Consider the following 24,650-nt stretch of genomic DNA (forward strand, 5'->3'; position numbering starts at 1 on the left):
ACAATAGAAAGAACCAATTTACCTAAATAAAGACTAGTAAAGAAAATACAGCTTGTTTTGTTGGGCTTCAAGTTTCCTGTGCCTTATCTAATAAAAGAAAAAACTAAAAATGCTGCTTGGGGGAACAAAAAATGGCAACAGATGAAAAAAGTAAGCCTCACACAGCTAAAATGTGTTTAGGAGGGTACAGAAGGAAGTACAGAGGAAAAGAGAGCACCTGTCTTGAAGACAACTATTTTCAGCAATGAATACAATGAAGCAGAGTAAGGATGGAGAAATGTCACTTCCATGTTCTTTCATTATACATTTTGCAAATGAACATCTTGAAATCTGCAGAACAAAGTCTGCTTTGGATTACCTAGTAAGCCTTCCATTCTTTTATTCATAATAAAGAAAAAATTAAAATTACCAAACAGTTTCCACTGCAGTGTTACTGTCACCCTGAAACACTGCAGTAATTTCTGTAAATGTGAAGAACAATTTTAAGGTGAAGAAGACTTAGGATTCCATCAGTTTCTGGCAATTCCACGCTGCCAGAAACTGATGGAAATGCTAATACTGCTGTAACTTGTTTATATCATCTGTCTTCTGTGGTCACCCTCAGGATTGGTTAACTAACTATTAGCACAGTAAACCAGTAAACATACCAAGAAAATGTCATAATAATGAAGCCCATATATGCTTTCAGAAACATACACCACTTCTAAGTGGATGCACTGCACCCTTCTCTCAGTTGCTTACACAGGTGATCTAGTTTCAAATTAAGAGAAATGTCAAAATTTAAGAAATAGCACAGGAAGCAGATCTTCTGGCAAAGCACCTTTAAAAATCCCTTGGAACTATAGATGCCAGTGCATTTTTGCAAAGCAGACCACAGAACTGTAAAGCACAACAGCAATTAATATAAATTTCAGTAGACTTCTACATAAACATGCTCAGATCTTGTGTGGACTGCAGGTGAACATCTAGGTCATGTTCCACACCACTGACACAAGTAGAAGCAATTTTATTGTATCCTGTATACAGATTTGGACATCATCCTTAAGTTTTTTTCACAATAAGTAACATTCTTATTTTAATAAAAATACTGTCAGAGCTTCCATAATTCTTCCTAATAAGCAAACATGCTAGTCACATTTGTGAAAGTCTAATATGATGGTAAATGAATACCATATTCATAAGTATTTTATATTGGAAGTCACCATCTTTGTCTTGTTCAGTCGATTATCCAAATTATCTTCAAAACACAGAAGGAGTTACATAGTTCCTTCTTTCCCTATCTCCATTTCTTCCCTAGTCTTCTAGAATTATGACCAAAATCTTCAGAAAATGCTTGCAATTATGTCACCAGCTCTACTCTCCCTGCCAAAAAGCCACCGAAAACCTTTGTGAGCACAAGCAGTCACTCCCAGGTAAATATGAATTTCAAGAGCTATGACTGAGGAAGAGCAAGATGCTGCTGAGAGACAGTCTTTATGGGAAGACAAAGAAACCATCATTTCTGGTGTCTCTGTAAGCAGAAAGCTTTAAGCTACCAAGGCCATCTGTAACAATCTGGTGACCCTACTGAGCTGCAGTCCTAGTTCTAACAAAATAAGCATGGTGTGCATTTGAAATAGGAATGAGACTGGTGGTGAACTCTTTTTAGTTTCCTTAGCTACCTTACATACCACCACTGCATTAGAGCAAGTTACTCAAGAACAAACAGAGATTGAAAGACTAGGGATTTTTACAAACACTAAAAAGAATGATAGGTCACTGGAAATGGCTTCTCTGTTAAGATTTCCTTTCCTCTTCTTCATTCTAAGACTAACAACATGGCAAAATCAGGAAACAAGACTGTTTGTGAACCATATTGAAAGACATCAAGTATATTTTGTTGACCAAGCAAAACAGACAGATGACATCTAAAGGGAGCTGCCTGTTTTAAAATATTTTTAGAAAGGGGAAAAAGTTATGTAAATCTGGTGCTATCAGCCCTCCTGTTCATGCAAGTGCCTTTAAAAGGCAGAGAATCTGCAAGGAGAATGGCCTTTGCGGAGAAAAGCAGCATCACAACACACGTCCAGATTACTTCATGCACATCGTTGACAAGCCTTTTAAATATTAAGATCTATGTTCTACTCTAGTTCTACACATGGGACTTCCATTAATGTCAGTGGGTGTTTCACACAAAGTACAAGAACAGAAACAGCCCTTGGCATCTTTTAGTATTAAAGAAAAAAGATTTCAATAAGTTTACTTAATCCATCAAACTGGCAGTCTCTAGCATTAGCTCCTGTGATAGCGCTGTCAATGCTTGGTCAAGCCTAAAAAACCTTCAAGCTTAAGCAAGTCTTGACACAGCAGAGAAGCAGAAGCTCAAGATGGCCAACTGTAGGAAGCAAATAAACTTTTAAAAGCAAAGAGAATAAAGGATTAAAGGATAAAGAAAATTATTTTCTCCCTTTATATCTACTTTTTCCGAAGAAATATATGTTTCAGAAAAAGAAACCTGCAGCTTTGGCAGGCTGGGTGGCAAAAGAAAAGCAGGAACAAGCTGGGGGCTGGGAAGAGTGGGAAGTAGAGTGTAGCTGCTAATCCTGCTAAGGCAGTTTTGCAGTATTGATTCTAGTGTATTGGGGTATACAAACTTTTTGACCATGTGCTAACTAGTTTGCTTGATAGCCTGGAGTCACTGGAGTTAAAGATCTCAGTATATATCTTAAGTCCATGGGAAGAGTGGATTCTTTCCCAAGAGAGTATTTTGCTGTCAGACACCCAAGTCAGAGCTTATCAATTGGCGTCTGCATGTGTGGCAAGTATAAAACTCTACTAATGCCTTCCTTTCCATTTCTCTACTACCCCCACATCCACAACTGGAACAGTCTCTTAACCACAGGTCCCTGTCACAATTGCCATTTTTTATTTAGAGATCACAGAAGCCCCATGCACTTGTTAGCCTAGGGTTTTGAAGGACTGGTAGTTACCATTTTGGGGGCAATGTCCTTGACTGGGGTATTAGCTCTCATGATAGTTGCAATTTAAATCTGAAAGCTAATGGAGCCAAATCTAAAATATAAGTTCCTCTTCTCATTTAGTATCCATCTGGTTCAATTATCACTTAGGGCTGCACTGTGGAATTTCTGTAAAGAAGAAACTGACATAGGTATATGGTTTGGCTAACAATCTAGCTAGACAACCCTGTTAAAATAATTTAAGCTTTGTGGGATACATGTCATTAGTATTTTGACCTTGGTACATAAAAGATTTGAAGCAATTTAAACTGTATTATCATCACACAAAGTAGACTATTTGAAGAACAAAAAGAGGATAGAGGTACAGGTAGTTGCTGGAAAGTGATATGCAAGTTTTTTGTCTCCCCTGGAAAAAATGATGTACTATTTTTATAGCAGGAAAAGCATCTGAGCACAAACAGCATTTGAAGACAAAGTTAGAAGTATTACACAAAGATGAGCCCTACAGCTAACTGTATCTAACAGGTCTGTTCTCTGTTTGCCTCTTTCTTCTAATGGAGTATACTGGTGACTTACTTGAACCTATCAGTTCAGCACATGAGCAGTAACAAAGCATAGCAATTCTCATGTTCCACTCCCTCTTTGTTCAGTTGCTCTTTGGGATGAGCTCCCTCTTACTCACCACTGTCTGTCTTCCCTGTGTAGTAACATCAATCTCTTCTTGGACTGAGGAAAAGCAATTGTCCAGAAACCGAAGTCTACAATGTAGCTCTGGATAGGACAGGTTCCCAATGGTCGTTATAATCAGTGGAGTCTCTTTCATTGACTTCTGTAAGAGTCAGATAAAAGCAAGACCTTTTCTTTAAGGTCCTTGTGAACAAATTTCACCTGAAAATGACAGAATGCTTCCTGCCAGGAAATCTACAGAGAATTCAGACAGAACTCTGTTTTCAGTTTCACAACAAACTTAGATTAAGTGAATTGCCTTCTGTAGTTTTCTGTTGTCAATTCCAATTATGGCTAATATTGTGTAAAACTCATGACTTAAAAAGCTACATCAAGAAAAGCAGGGTGAAGGTTAGAATGCATATGGGAAGCACCATGATTTTGGGTTGAATTCCTTTTGGGTTTGAGATTCTGAATTATATTTTTGTTTATAGTTGAGGGAGGGTGAAAAGTTTGCACTGAAAGTGGTCTGAAGAAGTATTTGTAAGAGGCAGACAAAGAGTAGAATATATAAAATAACTTTTAAATCACCCTTAACTACTTCCTCACTAATCCACCAAGGAGTGCACCCAAGCACAAGTTAATTCACGTTCTCTGAATTCCGTGGAGGAATTGAGCATTTCAGCATAATAGCCTCTGCTTGGACAGACCCTATAGTTACAAACTGACACTGTAATGAATTCCTAAGCAGTTCAAATGTTACAGGAACCACTGCAACTTAAAAATATAAATCCATGCCAATAGAAGGCAACTCATTTGGACCACTGAGGACTCATAATTCAAACAACTTTCCTCCCTGCTTTCACATACAGGGTCCAATGCAACAAGTTCCAAAGGGAGAGTATTATTGGAAAGAAATCATCATTGCTCAGCAGCCATGGTAGATCACAGCAGAAGGGTCTGATCTAGTGACATTTCTGTCAGGTATAAGCTCCTTAAACTAAATTGAAGTTTGTCCTTCTCTAGATTCTACCCATTCCTCTGGAGAAAACAAAATCAATTATCTAATTAAAACATCATCTTGCATAAATAAATTAAGTGTATATGCCTTTTATAAACAGGATTCCTAGCGGTACATTTAAATCATAACTTGCACTTCTGCAACACTTCATGGATAATTTTAAAAATAAATGAATGAAAGAATGCCACTAAGACTATAGGATTTCTCACACATACCTCTACACTGGCTTATCTAGTTGTAATGTCTAGGACTTATACAGTTGCAAGCTATAGCTGCTTAAATGATGACTATTTTTCCCTGCACGATATTTGGTGAAATAAATGCTGAAGTGTGAAATTCATTAGTGCCATATATACACTGCATTTGCAAAGGCTCACTTCAGGGGGGATTGAAATTCCTCTCCAGAGATAAATACAGCTTTTAATACTATTATTATTATTATTATTATTATTATTATTATTATTATTTTCTTCCAACAATTTTTTCAATTTTTTAAACTCTTTATCTCTATCTGCTGGTATTCTGAAACTCATTGTAATACCTCAAGGCAGGTACTTGCTCACTATTTCCTGTTGAAGCAGCACAAAAATGTTCTTTGTGTTATTTGAAGCAAGCAGCAAAGATGGCAACAGCACAGAAGTGGCTTCACTTCCTTCAGGGAAAAGAAATTCCAAGATATATTTAATACATATTTATATGATGTAAAAAGGTATCCCAAAGAGATCAACAGGCACTGATAAGTACTTGTTATTGAAAAGGGCACATAAAACAAGAGGAGTATGCTTGAAAGTGCAGTGGAGCAGAATCAGAGGTGAGGTCCTACTGATGGGCTCCCATGCAAAACCACTGAACAGCCAGCTCCAAACTAGAACCATAGCCCTGGGGTTTTTGCTCAGTTTAGCTTCCTATAGACTCCAGTGGCTCAGAGCATGTGCAAACCAAACCAAACAGTAAGACAGTCTATAGCAAATTCTGGTTTTGTGTGTTCTTTTCCAATAAGTGTGGAAACCAATTGTGCCATTAGCTGCGATAGAAAAATGCTGTCTGGATTCACGCGACTCCTGGAAACTGAATGAATGCTAACTTGGATGAGACTAGTTTCCTTTTGCAATGTTTCATTTGCTGTGATCTCAAATGAGAGAGAATCAGGCCAATTATATTGAAGACAAACTCATTACAAAGAACCATCATGTATATAAAGAAAATAAAATATTCTATATTCTATATGTATATGTATTTATGAACTATCCTGCCTCTGAAGGAAGATTCAAGTATGGGGGGGAAAAAGAGGCTTAAATAAATCTATACTCTCATTTGCACTCTATAAAACTGATTACCTATTCTTCCTTTCCTTAAATAAAGTGGTACTCCTCTGAAGTCAATTTGCAAGAGCCTCAGCTTATAAAAAAACCCAACAAACCTCCCCCTCCTATAAAGTCATTCAAATAAAGGCCCAGTTTCCCTACTGCTTTGTGCTAGGGTAGAAGAAAACCTGTTGTCTGCTACATTAGTGAAAAATAACAACTTCAGAGAGTCAGACACATGCTGAAATGTTCCAGTTGAAATCAAACTCTGAGAAATTTTTTAAATGTTTTCAACATATCAGCATGAAGCATCGACCTAGTTGGAATCACTTAGATCTAAAGCAAATGCACTGATTGTTTTCACAGCATGCTTTTCTTCTTCAAGCTGCAACAGGCAGACTGGCAACTGCTGTTCGGAAAGGTTTTCAGCCCCCTGCTTTGGAATACTGTAGCCTATGACACGATCAATAGCAGGGTTAGAAGGCAGAGGAAGCCAAGGAAAGATTATGAAGATGAGGTGAGTGACGGAATTGCCTTACAGGATTTGTTCTTTCCCTCACCTTGAGTCTTTTCTGCAAACAAAGATGGACAAATATTCCAATTCTTTCTCTGAAAGGGGACAGAAATTATGGAGAGACTGTGTGGCATGAGCACAGACAGCATTCTGCACTTTGGAACATTCTGCTCAACATACATAACAAGAAAGAAGACCTTGCCAGCATATCTTTTTTGTTGTCTGAGTGCAATAGAGAGATACCACTAAAGAAAACTTTGCTCTTAAGTATAATTAGCATGCATGGTGAGAAAAAGTTTGTGGTGAAATAAAATTCAAGCATTCTCCTTTAATCATTTCACCTCAGCCCTCCGTGTGCTATCTGCAGGCATCCCTGCTCAAGCTCTTCTTATAGCAACCATCATTTTTTGAACAAGCCCTGCCCCCTTTGAACTGGTGCATAATGGGAGACCACTTCAGACACCACTCCTTATTAACATGCCACTGCACAGGACACTTTTGCTGCCATGTTATAAAGACCTTAATGGCATTCAGTTGTTCAGGTATCATATTATTAAATAATTTTTATAGTAACCCTAACAATCTTAATACAGTGCAGCTCCTGTTAGAGACTTCTTGATAGAAAATGTGATTTAAAGTCCCCTAATATAGTTACCATGCTGTTCTCCTACTCTATTCCACTGCTTACTGCAGTCATGTGAGAAAAGATGGAAAGAAACAGCTCAAAGGGAGTAAGAGAAGGACTAGTTTATGCTACTGTCTGTTCTTTCCACTTATTCACAGAAGACTCCCAGGAGAAAAACATATTTGGAAATTAATAACATGCAGCAGACAGAATATTATTTGGATACAGTCAATTCACATTTATATTTTAATATGATAGAAAGATAGGAAATGGACATACATTTTATACAGTTCTTTAAGTGCTCTACAGCACAAGTAAACTATAGGTTACATAGGATCAAGGTCAGTGCAACACTCCAACATGGATAGAGGTCCCTAGACCCATGGCATGGGCTGATATAAACATCACTATGTAGCAATAATGGAATTAGCCCCACTGCAGATCTTTTGTTTACAAATTGTTATAGCACCATTTATTTGTGTTGTGCCTACAAGTATGGCTTTCTATAATTCTTCGTGCCCAAAGAGAAAACTTTCCCAGTTCAGATGCAGAAGAAAACACAATTTACCAGACAGTAAAAGATGATTCCTCCAGTAACCATCATCACGTTTTAGCCTGGTTCCATCATCTCAAACATGGTACTAGCAGGAGCTAAAAAATATGGACCCTTAACCCTCCTAGAGAGCAGCCTAGTGGAAGCAAACAGAAGAATGAATAGAAAAGGGCTTTTATCTTTTGTTTAAAACCTTTTAATAAAGTGATGATAGAAGAGATGGCATGGGGAGCACTAAGGGGCTGCATCAAAGAACCCACCAGTATGGGAAGGCACAGGCCCAGGGTGACCACAGCAAGCAACCTGCTTGTCCCAGAGATGGCCAGGCCAAGCAGCAAGGGCACTACATGTGGCACTACACAGGCAAACACAGAGCATCCTGTAGCAGCCACACAACTACAGCATGGGCTAGAATACCTCCCCATCTTGTAGCACTGACTCTTATCCCTTCTTTTCTTCTGCAATAACCCAGCAAATATCAATCCATGTTTCCCAACAGTACCTCTTAGATCCATTTCCCAATAGCTTTGCTTAATAAAAAGTCAGGTGTCCCCTTTCCCAGTCCTGAACACTTTCTGCTCCCACACTGTGGAGCCTCAGTTGCCCCAGCCTATGTGCTATGCAGGTAGCCAGTTCACAAAATCAGTTACAGGAAAACACTCAGAAAGTTTGCTTTGGATTTTTCCTAAATATGAGATTTTAAGAAATATTTGTCCATAAGTGGCCATAAAGATCCCAAGAGGAGACAAAAAATTGAAAGTATTCAGACCCATATTGAGGGCTTTTCTTTTGGCAAGGGAACTTTCTTCAGACAAGTCTGTCAATTGACAGTATCCTTCCTAATCAGACAATATGTTTTGCTCTTTGTGTCATACTGACATCCAAGGTTTTAATTAATCCCACCTTAGGTCAAGACAGAAGTTCCTTATTTGAACTGACTTGCTTGGGCTCTGGACAGAAGGGTCTGTCTGTGTTCTTTTGTGTTCATCTCCACAGCAACCATCTTTTAAACATATAATGTAACATGTAGGCAACAGACTTGAACTGAGTCTCTTGATTAGATGGATTTTTACTAGGCTTTGAAGAACTTTGGGAAACAATATATAGTGTCAATACTATAAAAATCACTGAGAACTTTTAGTCACTATCAGCTGACAACTAAACAGGTGTGCATTTACTTCAGCTTTATCCTGCTAAGTATCAGACTTGAACACATCTCACAAAAAGGCATGGAATTTAACTGATTCTTATGTAAAGGATGACTACAAAGTCTGCGTGGACTGGGTATTCCACATAACCCTGCAAAGTGAAATAAGGAGATACTTAATCAGAGAGAAAACTCTTCTGCACACCAATAAGTTTCAGCTTTATAAACTAAACCCATCAATTTGCAGTTAAATATGACTATTTCACAGTAGATGCAAGTAGGACCCTAACTTTTGTTTGTAGCTAGACCATTAGAAACAACATAGCAAAATGGCTAATTTTTGTCATTTGTTAAAAACACCCATTATGTAGCAAGAAGATCGACACTAGAGATGTACCAAAAAGTAACACCAGTGTGAGCAGCACTAAGGGTGAGTGAATGAGCAGAGGAAAACAGCCAAGCATCTTTCTCCACATAGCAGAAACAAAACCTCCTCCTGTGGAACCTGGGCTGGAGACATGCTTCCAACGTGAAGTCACTTATACAGGCACAACTTCCGTGTGTATCTCATGGCAATCAATATTGGAACTACTGCTCAGAGTCCCAGTTGGGTACACATTGGTTTTCCTACAAGCTCCCATCTCCAACTCTTTGTGCATAGCACTGATGTTAAATGTTTCCCCTTGAAACTCACAGCTTCTCCATCTATTTAATGTGTGCCACCTGACAGCCAATGGAGAGCAAAGACAGTAGCCATAAGTGATCAGAGCTGTCGCAGCATATGCCACAGCACACACCTTAGTTGAGAGGGGCACCATATGCAGAGTTATCACCATACGATTTCAGAAGGCTTTAAGCACTCACCCATACACAGTAACATAATATCACATCTGAAGGCTTCAAACACCTGCCCACACAGAGCAACATCACTTCAGAAAGCTGCAAACCTCTTCCTATCTTATCCTTCAACACAACCTTTTATATGCCTCATCTTACATGCATTGATTGCACCTGTGTGTCCCTTCTGTGACTGGTCAGTGCACCTCAGCACTCCATGTCTCATTACCTTCAATACTGTTCACCTGACCTACACAGCTGTAGCCCCAACTAGGGATGAGGCTCCACTGCTGCCCCACTCCCAATAACCACAAACTGTGTGCCTACAAGAGCTATGTACAAACATATCATCACATCCAGGCCCTCTTCATGGTGGTAGATTTTCCATGGACAATATCTGGAAAGATAAAGAACAACAAACAGAGAATCTAAACTTTTTACTGTGAAGTTTATCAAACCAAGTACTATCTACAAAAAAAACCCAAAACTGTTTAGTGTTCATAATTTTTAACTTGAAGAATTGTTATATTTTGCTCCTCTCTGGCTTCTGGAGGGAGTTGCTTCAGACAGGTTTTGATGTGGCAACAGTAGCTGCAACCTGAGAAGCTGCATTTCACAATTCAAAAGTTTCAGAGTGAATTTTGCAACACCTGTCCACAGTATGATGCCAGAGCCAATCAAGACCACCAGGAGTCTGTCTTTCTTCCTCACCCTCATTGTAAAAAGGACCCGAGACAGCAGCACCAACACCAATGGCTTGGAGGCTGCAGAACCGACACTATCTGGAACCAGCCAGATGAGGTTTAGCAGATTCTTCAGTTCCCAAGTTCCAGCTGCCAGAATGTGTCAGCTGCCTTTGTTGACAGAGCTGCCACTGCCAGGAAGACTGAGAGGGCATTTGAGTTTGGACTCCAAGTTTTCTTTTTGTTTTGTCCTTGTTTCCTGCTGGTTGTTGTATGGTGAAGAGGGAGATTTGTAATCAAGGAGTTTCAGTTTCTGTGTTCTTTTTCTCTTTGTTCTCTCCTTCCACATATAGTCAGGAGAGGTGGAAAACCTGCTGCTGTCTTTCCCATTGTCTGCCCAAACACAGTTGTCTGTGGAAGGTGCCATCTTGGGAGTGGGGGTCCTCTGCAATTTTAGTTTTCTCTTTGTTCCTGAGGATTGAGCGATTTAGCAATTTTGTAGCTAGTGGTAATTAATTGTTATTTTTTACCTGTTGCTGTTTCCTTTTCATAGTAAACTGCTATTTTTTCTCTTCAATCTAATCATATCTGTGTCTCCTTATCAGTGGAAAGGGATTGGTTAAAACTAATGGGAGGTAACCAATTTTTTTTTTTTAATGTCCACCTCTTAAAGTGTATTAAACCAAGACAATTGTGATGATGTATTATTATGAAGTAATATTTGAGGGCAAAACTCTATAAAAATGGAAGTTTTTTTGCAAGATGCTTTTTTCTTCCCAGCTGTTATTCAACTCACATAAGAATTATATGATTGTCAGTATTTGTTATAATTGAACAGTATATCTAAATTTTTTTTTTTAGGAAAACACATATCCATATATATCAGATAATTTGGGGAAAAACAATTAAGATAATATTTCCTATGCAGAAGAAACCTCTTTTGATTATTTTATAGAAATGACCTGTGCTATTAGACACGTTCTCATCCTCTGTTGTAAGACAGAGCATTTCCAACCCTCAGCCTTGGGGCATTGTTTAGAAGACTTTTTCTAGCAAGCCGAAATTGCAGGCTTTTTCATTTGCAATTTACAGTTCATTTTCCAGAGTTAACATCCAGCAAGAGTTTTTTAAAAAGATTTTTAGGAAAATATTTGCTTTTAATTATAATTAGTTATAATGAAATGCATGGTCCATATTTCCTTACTTAAGAATTATTTACATGAGTTTAGTAAGGCTTTCCAGTGTAGCTCACAGTACTTGCTTTCCTTTATTGCACTTAGTGAGAAAACAGGCTTTAGGGTGGTTGCCTCAGACTTTGACATATAATTTTTAAATGCCTAAGTCAGAGCAAGCATATGCCAAATGAGAAATCAAGCATCAGAAGATACACAGACAAATTTAAAAAGTTTAACCAGGAGGAAGAAACCTACAGACTGACAATTACAAGATTCGTAAAACATTCAAGTACATCTGCTTTAAAAGTTGCCTAAATTATGTGGATGGTAGGTAATTCTTCCATTAAAATATGTAATTGTACAAGGTACAAGATCCTTACAGTTATCAAACACAGTTTTGCACTGCTCTCCAAATCCAAGAATCTAGAATTTAATTTTCTTATTATCTTGGTTTGAAAGACAGATGTTTGCCAAGGAAGGCGGGACCTTCCCTTGGAATGGAAAATATTACCCCCTTCCCTCCAAATTAGTATAACTTTGAAATTATGGGGAAAAGGAATTTGAAAATATGGGAAAAGGAATAACAGTTCTTTACAAGTATGTGTATGTATAAAAAGGCAAGCAAACAACTAGGCAGCAACAACAATCAACAAGAGAAAACCTGCAGTGGTGTGTCTTTAATTTGATATTTGTTCAATATCTGTTCCCCCCCCCCCCCATCCCCATCCCTAATCTCCTCCTCTCCCCAGTTGTCAGTATTCCCTAGCTCTCCCCTAACTCCCTCATCTCCAAGTTGTCAATCCTCCTTTACCCTGCCCCTTTCCCTGGAACCTTCCCTGTCATTCATCCTAGCCCCCTCCTCTGCTTCCAGAGCATTCCCTGTCTGTTTGGTGAGACTCGAAACCCTATTGCTTATTTTGTGTTATTTCACTTCCCTGCTTCCCCTGATAGGTTTGTGATGGGTTAATTCTGCCCTAAACTCCTCCCCTGCTATTCCTTTAGTGGTTACTGTTCCTACACCCGTCCTCCTGAGTTCTGTATAAAACCTCTGCTCCCGCCCCCGAGGGGGTCTTGGGGCTCACTGAATAAAACCATCCTGTTCACCCCCAAGTCCCGTGTCGCCTCCGTCTGTTCCCGCACCACCGACTGGGACAGCAGAGCACCCTGGGGGAAAGCGGCCGCCCGTTCTCTTCCCTCTCGCCCGGCACGCTTCTGCTCGGGGAATCGCGGCGAGGGGAGCGCATGCCGCGCTCCTACAAAACCCCAAAGAAGTCTCTGCCCGCTCTTTAAACAATTCCCCTTTGCTGTCGTTGCGCTGGCGGCGGGAGCGCTGGTGGCTCCCAGCGGGCGGAGCAGGTGCGATGATGCCCCGCGCCTGCTGGGGGCGCTCTGGGGCGAGCTCACAGACCGCGCTATGGTCAGTGCTGGCTTGGCCCAGACGGGAGGTCACAGGCGGGGCTGGTCGCGCTTGCCGAGCCACTGTGCACAAGTGGCCCTTTGGGACAACGCCCACCTTGGCCCCCCAAAACATCTGAGAAACAAAAAGAAGTAACTGAGCAGACTTGCAGTGCGGGAAAATCACAGCAGACCGGGATCTCAGAGGCCAACACACAGGAGTGGCCGTAGCAACACGTTCAGGGCAGAGGGTTTGGCAGGAGCCAATCCTGATGTTTCGGCACTCCATGCACTGGTTCCGAGCTCCGAGTAGACAGGTGGCAAGGAAAACAGCAAACAGCTCCTGCCTCCCCCAAACCCAGAAACAGGACCGACCAAAAACCCAGGCCCAAACCTCTGGAGCAACCTCCTCACCTTTTCTCTCCCTATCACTTGCAACAAGCTCCCATTCAGGGCCATTTCAATGGAATGTTGTGACACCCAGCTACATCTTTTGTTTTCTTAAGTATCTGTGGTTATTGTTTCCTAGCGACTTGGGGGACAAAATTCCATGAGGGAAAGAAACAAAAGGAAAAATCCTAACTCCTAACACTCATTTATGAGATAGTTGTAACAATTTAAATTTAGGAAATACTTGTAACAATTTGAAATCCTTTCAGGTAACATTAATTCGAATACCTAAAAATTGGGATAAGCGATAATTCCCCTTTATACAGCAACAATATTTTATCAGACAAAAATGGCTAATTTCTGAGGAGGAAAAAAGCCAAAATGTCTTAAATCTTTCTCTTCAGAGGAACTGAAGCAACATATTAATGTCCAATAATGTTATACTTAATCAAGGATTTTAAACATCCTAAAATCCATGTGTCTGACTGGAGGCTTATATACAGCCAGCATCTTACATGAACACATAGCTTTTAGAATGCATAGGTGGTATAACAGAAACAGAAAAAACAGAAGTAAATCTCTTGGATATTCTTTAGAAATAATGAAAAGTGCCAATCACTTGGGTTTTAAAATTTTAAAAATTTAATAATAGTAAAATGGTTATAAAAATAGTAAAACAATTAGAGTAATAAAAATTTAGAGTTAGGACAATTACAAGGCAATAAAAAGTAAAGAATTACGGATGTCTGGATGCTCTTGGGTACTAGGTCACAAAAAGCATACCTTGTGAACAAAGGAATAACCTTAAAAGCAATAGCCTGTTGCATATTCATATATCTCATGCATGATGCATAAATTCCTTGAAAATTAAGAATTTCTCTGGTTTTTGTCAACTCCTTCCCCTTCATCCTGGTGGTTCCATAAAGATGGAGAGAAGGTGGAAGAATGTTTGTCTTTTCCAATAAGGAGACTGTAACTCTTTTTTCCGTCGCTGCTATCTCTGTGCAAAGTGTTTCTTGATTATCTTATCTCTTGCTTGAGCTAGTAAAAAAAGTCCTACATCGCAGAGTTTCTATTTTAACATTATGTTGTAACCTAAAATTATATTTAACACACTACTTAAGAGAATTAATACAGCATAACTTTCTAACATTACACATATATATTTTAATATTTGTGAAAAGCTAATAATAAATATGTGTTTCTCACAGAAATTAATGCATCACTTGTGCATATTCCTAAACAATATTTCTGTTAAAGCTAATCACATGACATTTGGATGACTCAATACTAACCACAAAGGTGTATTCATGTTGATAAGGACAATTGCATACAGATGGCCTGAGGAGCAGGAAGAGAAGACTACTGTGGAAGAATCCCACAATGACCTCATTTACCCATTCAGAGGTTAGGCCATGCCCCAGCAAAGGATTGAAACATACTCCGAACTTTAAGGGTATAACTGACTTCAGCAGGGCTTTTCCCATTCAAGCAGGGCTTAAAATTGTTGTGACTAGAACATTAACTGAAATGGATTAATTTGATCCTGACAGTGTATAATTTGAAGATTGCTGCCATAGTAATTTTAAAGTATCAGAGGGTCCTAATGTACACGTTCCAAGAAACTATGTGCAGTGATACTAAAGTATTACATAAAGCATAAAAATGTTGTATTGAATATTGTCATGAATATTTAATTAACAAGTTGTTGTTTGTTGTTATCTTGTTTTGAAAGTTCTTGTTGCTCCTGAAGCAGTGAATGGTTACACCAAAATGTAGCTACTACCAGAAAGCAAAAAGGAGCAATAAAAAGATATTCATCCTTGGAATATGGGGTTCTTTAAACCACTGAGAATGAGCATGTTGGTTTTGGAGCTATTGGGGTTTTTTAACTTCCTTCATGGTACACTGGGTATTAGTCAATACATGGCTTTTGGAAGTTTCAAATTTTTCCTTAATCTTTGTTCGTCACGATCATTCTGAGCAGATTTGGAATTGTTCTGTCTCCAGCACAGACTCTCTGTACCTGTAACTACTATAAAGTCTCTAAGCAATATCAGTTAATAAAAATATCCCTTCTGACTTCAGTAAAGACAGGATTTTCATCCTTTTTCCACAGACATTTGTAAACAAGTATAACAGATTTGAAGCCTGACAATGTAGTATAGCTGGATAATTGCCCTGTGTTTTATTTGAACAAGTTTCTATTATGGCATTCCTTATGCAGCAAGATAAGGTTTTCTGCTTCTACTTCTCTGCAGTGCATTCATACTTGTTATGTAAGCATTATTTCTACCAAGCTAAAAACAGGAGAGCTTTGGAACATGGAAGATTCAGGTAAAAGAAGCCAGTCTCTCATTAGCAAAGAAATTTTCTCAACTACAGAGGCAGAACCCTGCTAAAATAGTAATTATTTCTTTACCCTGGGACATGTTCAAAGCACACTGAACCTTGCCACAAACTTCAACAGATTTTTGGATTAGTCTTTAATTAGTATTTACAGTTGGTCTGACTGTCTCATGATAAAGGTTTGTTTAGCAATATTGATTATGGCATGTTTAGCAACAAAATCAGAACCATGTCCATGCATACAGCCCATGTTTTAAATAAGATTCTGTATTAGTTGATGGGACTATGGCATTCAACATTCTAGGTCTTGTCTCCCTTGGTACAGACTGAAGTATCCTTCATCATAATCCTGGAAAAACTGGCAGTCCAGAGCTTCGATAGGTGCACTCTTTGCTGGGTTAAGAACTGGCTGAATGGCCAGGCCCAGAGAGTGGTGATGAATGGTATTGCATCCAGGTGGTGGTCAGTCACCAGTGGTGTCCCTCAGAGATCTGTGTATGGGCCCAGTCCTGTTTAATATCTTTACTGATGATCTGGATGAGGGGATTGAGTCTACTGTTAACAATTTGCAGATGACACCAGATTGGGTGTGAATCTCAATCTGCTGCAGAGCAACCTGGATGGGCTGGGTCGATGGGCTGAATCCAACACTATGAGGTTTAACAAGACAAGTGCCAGGTCCTGCATTTTGGCCACAATAACCCCCTGCAGCGCTACAGGCTGGGGACAGAGAGGCTGGATGGAGGCCAGGCAGAAAGGGACCTGGGGGTACTGACTGATGACAGACTGAACCTGAGCCAGCAGTGTGCCCACGTGGCCAAGAAAGCCAGTGGCATCCTGGCCTGTACCAGCAATAGTGTGGCCAGCAGAACAGGGAAGTGATTCTTCCCCTGGTCTCGGGACTGGTGAGGCCACAACTTGAGTGCTGTGTCCAGGTCTGGGCCCCTCAGTTTAGGAAGGATGTTGACACACTGGAGCATGTCCAAAGAAGAGCAACAAAGCTGGTGAAGGGTCTGGAACAGAAGGCCTGTAGGAACGACTGAGGGAGCTTGTGTTGTTTAGCCCGGAGAAAAGGAGGCTTAGGGGAGACCTTATCACTGTCTACAACTACCTGAAAAGAGGTTGTAGCCAGTTGGGGGTTAGTGTCTCATCCCAGGCAACCAGTGGCAGGACAAGAAGACACAGTCTTAAACTATGTCAGGGGAAGTTTAGGCTGGACATTAGAAATAATTTTTGCACAGAAGGAGTGATTGGGCATTGGAATGGGCTGCCCAGGGAGGTGGTGGTGCTACCATCTCTGGAGGTGCTTAAGAAAAGACTGAATGTGGCACTTAGTGCCATGGTCTAGTTGAGAAGGCAGGTCATAAGTTGGACTTGATGATCTCAAAGATCTTTTCCAACCTAATTGATTCTGTGATTTCATGATTCTGTGAAGTAGGCTATTCTACTGGGTTTTGCTAGAAAACAGTAAATACATAATGAATGAATGCCCTGAACTGCATCTCCTGATACTCTTACCCCTGCAAAGGGGTAAAACTGAAAAAACACCTGAAAGAGAACAATCTTCTAGACTGGAAACAGCACCTGGCAGAAACACAGTGGAAGAGATTAGGGGTTTCGGGAAGCTATGTTTGCAAGCACACATTAGCATCTGCGATCTATTCTTTAAATGAGAAACACAGTGAAAAAGCAGCCTTCACACTTGCATCTGTAGAGCTACATTTTTTCACCTTTTGGGCTATCAGAGGACAATGGAAGTATCTGAGCACTGCTGATATCCTGCCCAAGCTCCACACTGGAATTGATGCAATCCTTTAAACTCCACAGGCAGCAGGTTCTTTACTTCCATATACTCACTGCTGTGTAAAATTTCTAGGCTCAACTCCATATTTTTCCAGTTCATTTTACAGGGCTCAGAAGCAGAACAATGTTGCATTTGTAAAACACTTCAGAATATATAAGTACACTGAAAAGAGATTAATAAAATCAGTTGAGTTGTAAGGGACCCATTGGGATCATCAAGTCCAAGTCCTGGCCCTGTACAGAACAGCCCCAAGAGTCACACCATGTGCCTGAAAGTGTTGTCCAAATGCTTCTTGAGATGTGTCAGGCTTGGTGCTGTGACAGCTTCCCTGGAGAGCCTGTTCCAGCCACCCTCTGGGTGAAGAATCCTTTCCTGATATCTAACCTAAATCCCCTATTGCTCAGCTTCATGCAATTTCTTCAAATCCTCTCACTGTTCATGAGAGTGAAGAGACAAGTTCCTACCCCTCCACTTCCCCTTGTGAGGATGTTGAAGGTCTCCCCTCATTCTCCTCTTATCCAGGCTGAACAGACCAAGTGATCTCATCCACTCCTCATATGGCTTCCCCTCAAGGCCCTTCACCATTCTCATGGCCCTCTGTGGTGGGTTTATGCTCTCTGGATGCCAGGCACCCACCAGAGCCTCTCTCTCACTCCCCTCTGCAGCTGGACAGAGTAGAGAAAATATAATGAAGGGTTCATGAATTGAGACAAGGACTGGGAGAGATCCAGCACTGAACACCACCATGTGAAAAACAGGCTCGAATTAGAGATATACACTAAGATCAGAGCAGAATAATTGGAAATAAAATAGAACCTTAAAAAAAACCTTCCATACACCTCTTCCTCCTTCCCTGATCTACCTCCTTCCCTAGCAGCACAGAGTGATGGGGAATGGGGGTTATGGTCAGATCAATTGTTTTTTCTGCTGCTTAGGGAGAGGAGTCCTCCTCCAGCTCCAGCATGGGGTTCCTCCCATAGGAAAGAGTTCTCCATTAACTTCTCCAACATACGTCTATCTCATGGGCAGCAGCTCCCTGCGAACTTCTGTAATGTGAGCCCATCCCACAGTCTTCAAACTACTGCAGTGTGGGCCACTCTTCCACAGGGTGCAGTTCTTGAAGGACAGGCTACTCCAGAGTGGGATTCTCTCTCCCCTGGGCTTCCCATGGGGTCACAGTCTCCTCTTGGGCATCCTGCTCTGGCATGGTCTCCTCCATGGGAGCTGGTGGATCCCTGCATCCCCATGGCCCTCCATGGGCTGCAGAGGCACAGCTGCTTCACCATGGTCATCAGTACTGCCTGCAGGGGATCCTAGCTCCAGTGCCTGGAGCACCTCCTCCTTCTCCGCTGACCTTGGTGTCTGCCAATTGGTCTTCCTCACATATTCTCACTCCACTCTTTTGTGGCTGCAATTACTTCTGCACAGTAACTCTTTTTTTATTTTTCTCCATCTTTCCTCTTAAATCTGTTATCACAGAGGTGTCCTGTGTTCCCATCATCTCTAATTAGCCCAGCCTTAACCAGTGGCATGTCCATCTTTGGAGCTCCCAGGGATTGGCTCTGCCAGACATGGAAGAAGCTTCTAGCAGCTCCTCACAGAAGCCACCCCTGTCGGCCCCCACAGCCAAAGCTTGGCCATGTAAACCGAATATATCCTCCTCTGGATGCTCTCTTATAGCTTCACATCTTTTTTATATTGTGGTAATCTAAACCACAACTCAAGGCAAGGCAGCACTGGTGCAGATTCTTCAAGAAAGACACACTGACATACTATTCGAGCATAAGCCTCTTCAATACAGAAGTCTCTACAAGTGGAAAGCACTGTAGTAAGACCAATATACATTCTGTTAAGAAAACTTGTTAGCAATACTGTAACTCAATACTTGATTAACCACAGCAAAGGATAGACTCTCAAATTAATCCTGTGATTTATTTAGCCTAAAAGAAATCTTGTAGTATGAAGCTGTAGTATGAAAGCTGAGGTTTGAGAATGCATCTAGCTTTCTTATCTTTACAGCTTAAATGTCAAAACCTTCATCAGGCTGTTGGAAAAAAAGAACCCAATATGAAAAAGATTACATTCATAACTATATGCACTGGCAGAATAATTATTTCTTTATTCCTCCTTTCAGAAACAGCTTTCAAAGCTCCTAATGTCCTACTTTTTCACCTGTTATCTGTCTTTCCTCTTTGAAGAAAAGTTTTCCACCTATCAAAAACCCATTGGTTTGTTGCAGGAGGATTGTTGTGGTTGTGGTTCAGCCTTTAAACCATAATCCATGACAAAGACACTACCAAAACTAAGACAAATGAATCACACATTTTTTCCAAACTTGAACTACACAGAGAACCAGGATAACAGAATTGTTAGGTTTGGAAGGAACCTCTGTAGATAATCCAGTCCAGCACTCTACCAAGACAGTTTGCACAGGAATGCATCGAGGTGAGAAAGAGGTTCCACAATCTCCCTGGGCAGCTTGTTCCAGTGCTCTGCCACCCTCAATATAAAGAAGTTCTTCTTCATGTTGACATAGACATTTTTGTGGTTTAGATTATGGCCGTCACTCCTTTTCCTGCTACTGAACACCATGGAAGAGTCTGGCACCATCCTCTTAGCAACTTCCTTCCAACTTCTATGCATCAGGCCCAGCTTCCACAGTCCCTCCTCATAAGAGAGATGCTCCAGACCTCTAATTATCTTTGTGGCCCTCTGCTGGACCCTCTCCTTGCCTTTCTTGCACTGAGGAGGCCAGAACTGGACACAGCACTCCAAATGTAGCTTCACTAGGGGGAGTAGAGGGGAAAGATCACCTCTCTCGACCTGCTGGCCACTGTCTTCCCACACTCTTACATGCTGGAGAAGAGGCCATTTCTTTTTCATGGATCTTTGATCTGTATTTCATAACCCTGATTTAGGAGTCAACTCATAAATAAATCACAATCTTTTAACATTGGTTGCCCAAATATTTTCTGACATGGGACTGCAGCACAAAGTGACTCAGTTATACACATACACACCTCAGATACTGATGTGAGCTTGCCCACAGATCCTATTCTCATCAGATCATTTTTAAGAGGAAAAAAAGTATTACTTTTAGTAAAACTTAATAAAATAGTAATTATTCTTTTATTTCTCTAGCCTGTAGGGAAGAGATGAAATCATGAAAGGAAGGGATAAAATATATACTTTATCCTCCTATGCTTTATCCTTCTATGCTTATGCTGGAGACAGCTGCAGATACAGTGAGTGTCCACAGTGGCATTAACCAAGCCAAAGCTGATTCAAAGCAGAAAGATACTGACCAAGAAACAAACTGTCTTTTAGAAAAGCAACTTCAAAAAATAATTAAATCACATTGAGGGAGGGATTGATACCATGGCCAGCAACACCTCTGCTAACAGAACAGGTCTGGATGTAAGTCACATCTAGAGACAGCTTCATAGACTTGTTCTTGGTTTTGTAAACTTTGAAACACTCTGGGCCAAGATTTGCGACCAGACATTCAGTTAAAGAATAGAAATGGAATTAAGGGGATTAACATTAATTTTACAACAGCTAAAATCTTTGTAATGTACTGATACAGAACAGGAAGGTGATGGAATTGAGCCCTGGTTTTATGCTTTTCTCAGTTCTTGCTGTACCTCTACCACAAGCATGGTTTACTGATGCCTTTTAAGGTGGGCCCCTGAACTTGTATCTGAGCAGATGCTAAAAGAATAAAGGTGAGGAGAAAGGATATAGCATGGATGTAGTTTTATTATCCTCAGTTTTCTTGTACACAGCTGTTTCACACAGCTCTCTGCCACCATATAATCCTGGCTACTAGTTCTAACCTTCTGACCTTTCTGAGTCATTATTACAATTAGTTCAAAATAGGAAACCATAAAAAACTTATCAGAAAAAGATCTCTTTTCACCATTTTTTTTTTAACAGCTTTTCACCCTTACCAAAACATACTCTTTAACTGCCATGCCCTCCTTCCACACTGGATCTCCCACTTTCTTCTAGCCCCTCCTCTTTCACACCCCCGTGTTGGCAGTTACTGTTTCCCCTCTGCATCCTGGTGTGCGCTAGATTCCTAGTCCCAGTTCTCCTTCAGCATGGTAGCATTTTCTTACTACATCATGGGATTATAGTCACAATTGCAAATAATGCTCAAGAGAAGCTAAATAAATTTCAGAAAATTATCCCTCCTATCAGAGATAAAATTGGTGTAATATAGGAATTAAAGCATCTCCAAGTTGCTGATAGTTGTAATTATATGTGTTCAAATGATAATCCAATGTTGTTTCTCCATAGGAACCTGGAGCTTTTACTTTGCAGTAAAGGGACTGTATTTAACATTTACAGTGGAAACAAGCACTTTGCTCTGCAATGCTTCCATTTTTAACATTGTAAATAAGTAGTTGAGTCAGTGCAGAACCAAGAGCCAAGTATTACCTATTATGGGGGCTTAATATGTCTACTTTGTGCAAAGACCAGTGTCTATATATATTCAAAAATCTAGATGTCAGTCACTATTCTAGAAAAACTACTAGGTAAACTGATAGATTTTTGTCTGTTGGAAATAGTAATGGCAAGATCTCAGGGAAATTTTTCATTCAAAATGAAAATTCAGCTGCATTAGAACCTTTAATCCTACCAGTCATATGAAAGAGGAATAAAAGCCTATATGTTTCAGTCTGACATTTTATAAACAGGACAGTTTTAGTGCTTTAGTCAAAGTTACTTTTTCTTTTAAAATTTTCTTCTTTAATATTTTAAAATCATGCAAAGACAACAATCCTCCCTTTAAAGTAGAATAAGACCTATTTAGTTTTATTTGCTATTTGGCCCAGAATAAATATATACATGTGCATATATGTGTATACATAAAATTCTTGTAATTTCTAGGGAGCAAAATAACAGTGTATATCAACTATAATATTAAGAAAGAAGTCACACTTAAAGAACCTAATCTGTGATGTTGTTACATAAACGATATAGTTGTTCATGTAATTAAAGGGTCATTATGTATATTTACAAAAAAAAAACAACTATTTGAATTATGTTGCTTAACAGTACAAATACTGTTTTTTCACATTTTGTATGTGTAGATTTATATGTTTTAAAAAACTGAGAAATTTTGCCAGTGGGATTTGCCAGCAAAAATTTCTGAGAAGCAAGGGACCCTGCCCCATGGGTTTTCTACTTCTGTCTTTATCCCTAACCAGGTCCAGTCCCCTTTCTGCCATTCCTTTCATCTAGGTTTGTCCACATACAGGGCAAGTCCTACTCCCTACTGTCCCTCATAGTTCCACACCTCTCTTGGATCCACTCTTCAGGCTCCTACTTCTCCATGCCTTATCACTCTCTAGTCCTGACTGACTACATGTGCATTTATTGTTTCACTCCATATCTTTCATCTTCCCTGATTCTTGTCCTGTCCTCACACATTCTCTTTTTTCCAACCCCTGTGAATATGGTCACTGAGTACATAGAAAAGCAAAGGGTCCCTGGTGTAACCTCTGCCATTTCCCAAGACAGGCATGGTGGGAAGTTAATATTTCAAGGGGGACAGAAATAGTCTGATACTTCTAAAAGAGGCAAGAAGATACGGGCTTTACTTGGTGCAATGAATAGCATAAAGATACTATGGAATTGGTGCTCATGGAGTTTGGAATTGGATGGAGTTTTTCAGGAAGCACTTACACAAATGCCTGCTGCATGTGACTTAGATAAGCTGATCCTGTCCATGTGCAGGTGATTTTCGGAGGTTCCTTTCTGAGGTTCCTTTTAATGTGAATTTTTAAGGGATGTAGCTATTTAGAGTTCCAAAGTAAACATCTGCCAACTATATTTCTCAAAGACTTGGAATATAATCAAGCATGGTTTGTCACAGCATAGCTGAAGAGATATGTCAAGCCCAATGCTCCTATTCCTCACCACATTCAAAGTTTTGCTCTTAATTATGATGTATTTTTTAAATGGGTAAAAATACCCTGTATTTCCCTATCTTCCTTGGTAATCACTGAAGTATTTTAGCAGAAATTGCCTTTAAAAGTATTCAGGAAGGGTTAGCCAACTAGGTGGAAATACTAAGAGCAGCAGCAAAGGCCCTAAAATAGTAAATATTGGGCTACTTCAATTATAGAAGGTTCTACAACTTCTGCCAATATTTTTCCCTTAGGCTCTCAAAAAATGGGGAAGCAAATAGAGAAATATCTCACAACTTCACAGAATACCTTAAGCATACTCTGTTCCCATGTAAAAGGGATTATGAAAGAAAATTGAGTAGGAAGCTCCCCAAAATTTCAAAGGAAACTCTTTTGTCAACACCAAAATTGCTATTTTAATATTTTTTCCATATCTGACTACTTTTAATGTATTCATCATTAGCATAATTGTCATTCTTTGCTTTGCTTTTTTCTCTTTGCTGCCTTTATTCCCCCTTTGACTTGAAGAATGTAACTTCCAATAAAAAGTATAGAAAGAGGGAATTTCATTTACATTAATTCCTATGAATTTAACTTGTTTTCTTTTTCACTAATCCAGATATACTAACTAACTGAATAATGCTCTGGAAAGTCAAAAGTCACAGCAAGCAGCATTGCAGCCCACAGGGTTAAAAAAAAAAAAAAAAAAAAAAGAAAAGAAAAATGAGAGGACTAGATTAAGCCTTTTGTTTTAGGCATACTCATTATACTCATTTTAAAATGAAATTGATTGAGAAACCAGCTCTGTATACTATGACTTCAGTAGTGCTCTCTTCCCTCCCTTTCATATTTTCATTACTGCCAGCAAAAATATAGATAGAGACCAATAAAACAGGATTTGGACCTTTCACCTTGTCTGTTAATGGCTATCTGTTTGTAACTAAATAAGGCTTTCTCCTTCCTCTTTTTCCCCAGTCTGATTTCTGCCTATCCCTTTTTCATTTTCATCTGAAAAAAAAAAAAAAAAAAAGAAAATTCTAATCCATTTATTTGGACACTATCCCTACTTACCTCAAGGTGGGTTTCTACCATTCATGGAAATACAAAAGAATTTTAAAGTACACATAAATAAATTACTCTTACAACCCACTTTACAGCTGTTTTGTACTTCCAAATGGTATAAAGAGATCCCAATATAAAGTAGTATTAGGCTACTATCTCCAGTGGTTGAACTTCTCGAAAAAGATAAATAACCAAACACAAGCATTATAAAAATGAAAAATAACCACCAAGCGAAATTTTTATTTTATTT

General features: G+C 39.7%; 1 protein-coding gene across 13 annotated transcripts in view; it reads right to left on the reverse strand.

The window, feature by feature from the left end:
• POU6F2 (POU class 6 homeobox 2) overlaps positions 1 to 24,650 on the reverse strand; it is a 354,882-nt gene that overhangs the window by 320,219 nt on the left and 10,013 nt on the right. For 9 of the 13 annotated variants that reach the window (XM_021546755.4, XM_085570635.1, XM_021546724.4 and 6 more), the window contains exon 2: positions 3,640 to 3,786. The exons of the other annotated variants lie outside the window; for them this stretch is intronic. In XM_021546755.4, coding sequence (XP_021402430.3) covers positions 3,640 to 3,786 — 147 coding nt within the window. The remainder of the gene's footprint in view (positions 1 to 3,639; positions 3,787 to 24,650) is intronic. 13 annotated transcript variants of the gene reach the window in all.

The sequence above is a fragment of the Lonchura striata genome, chromosome 2 (genome assembly GCF_050655825.1).
Source record: "Lonchura striata isolate lonStrDom1 chromosome 2, ASM5065582v1, whole genome shotgun sequence".
NCBI lineage: Eukaryota > Metazoa > Chordata > Aves > Passeriformes > Estrildidae > Lonchura > Lonchura striata.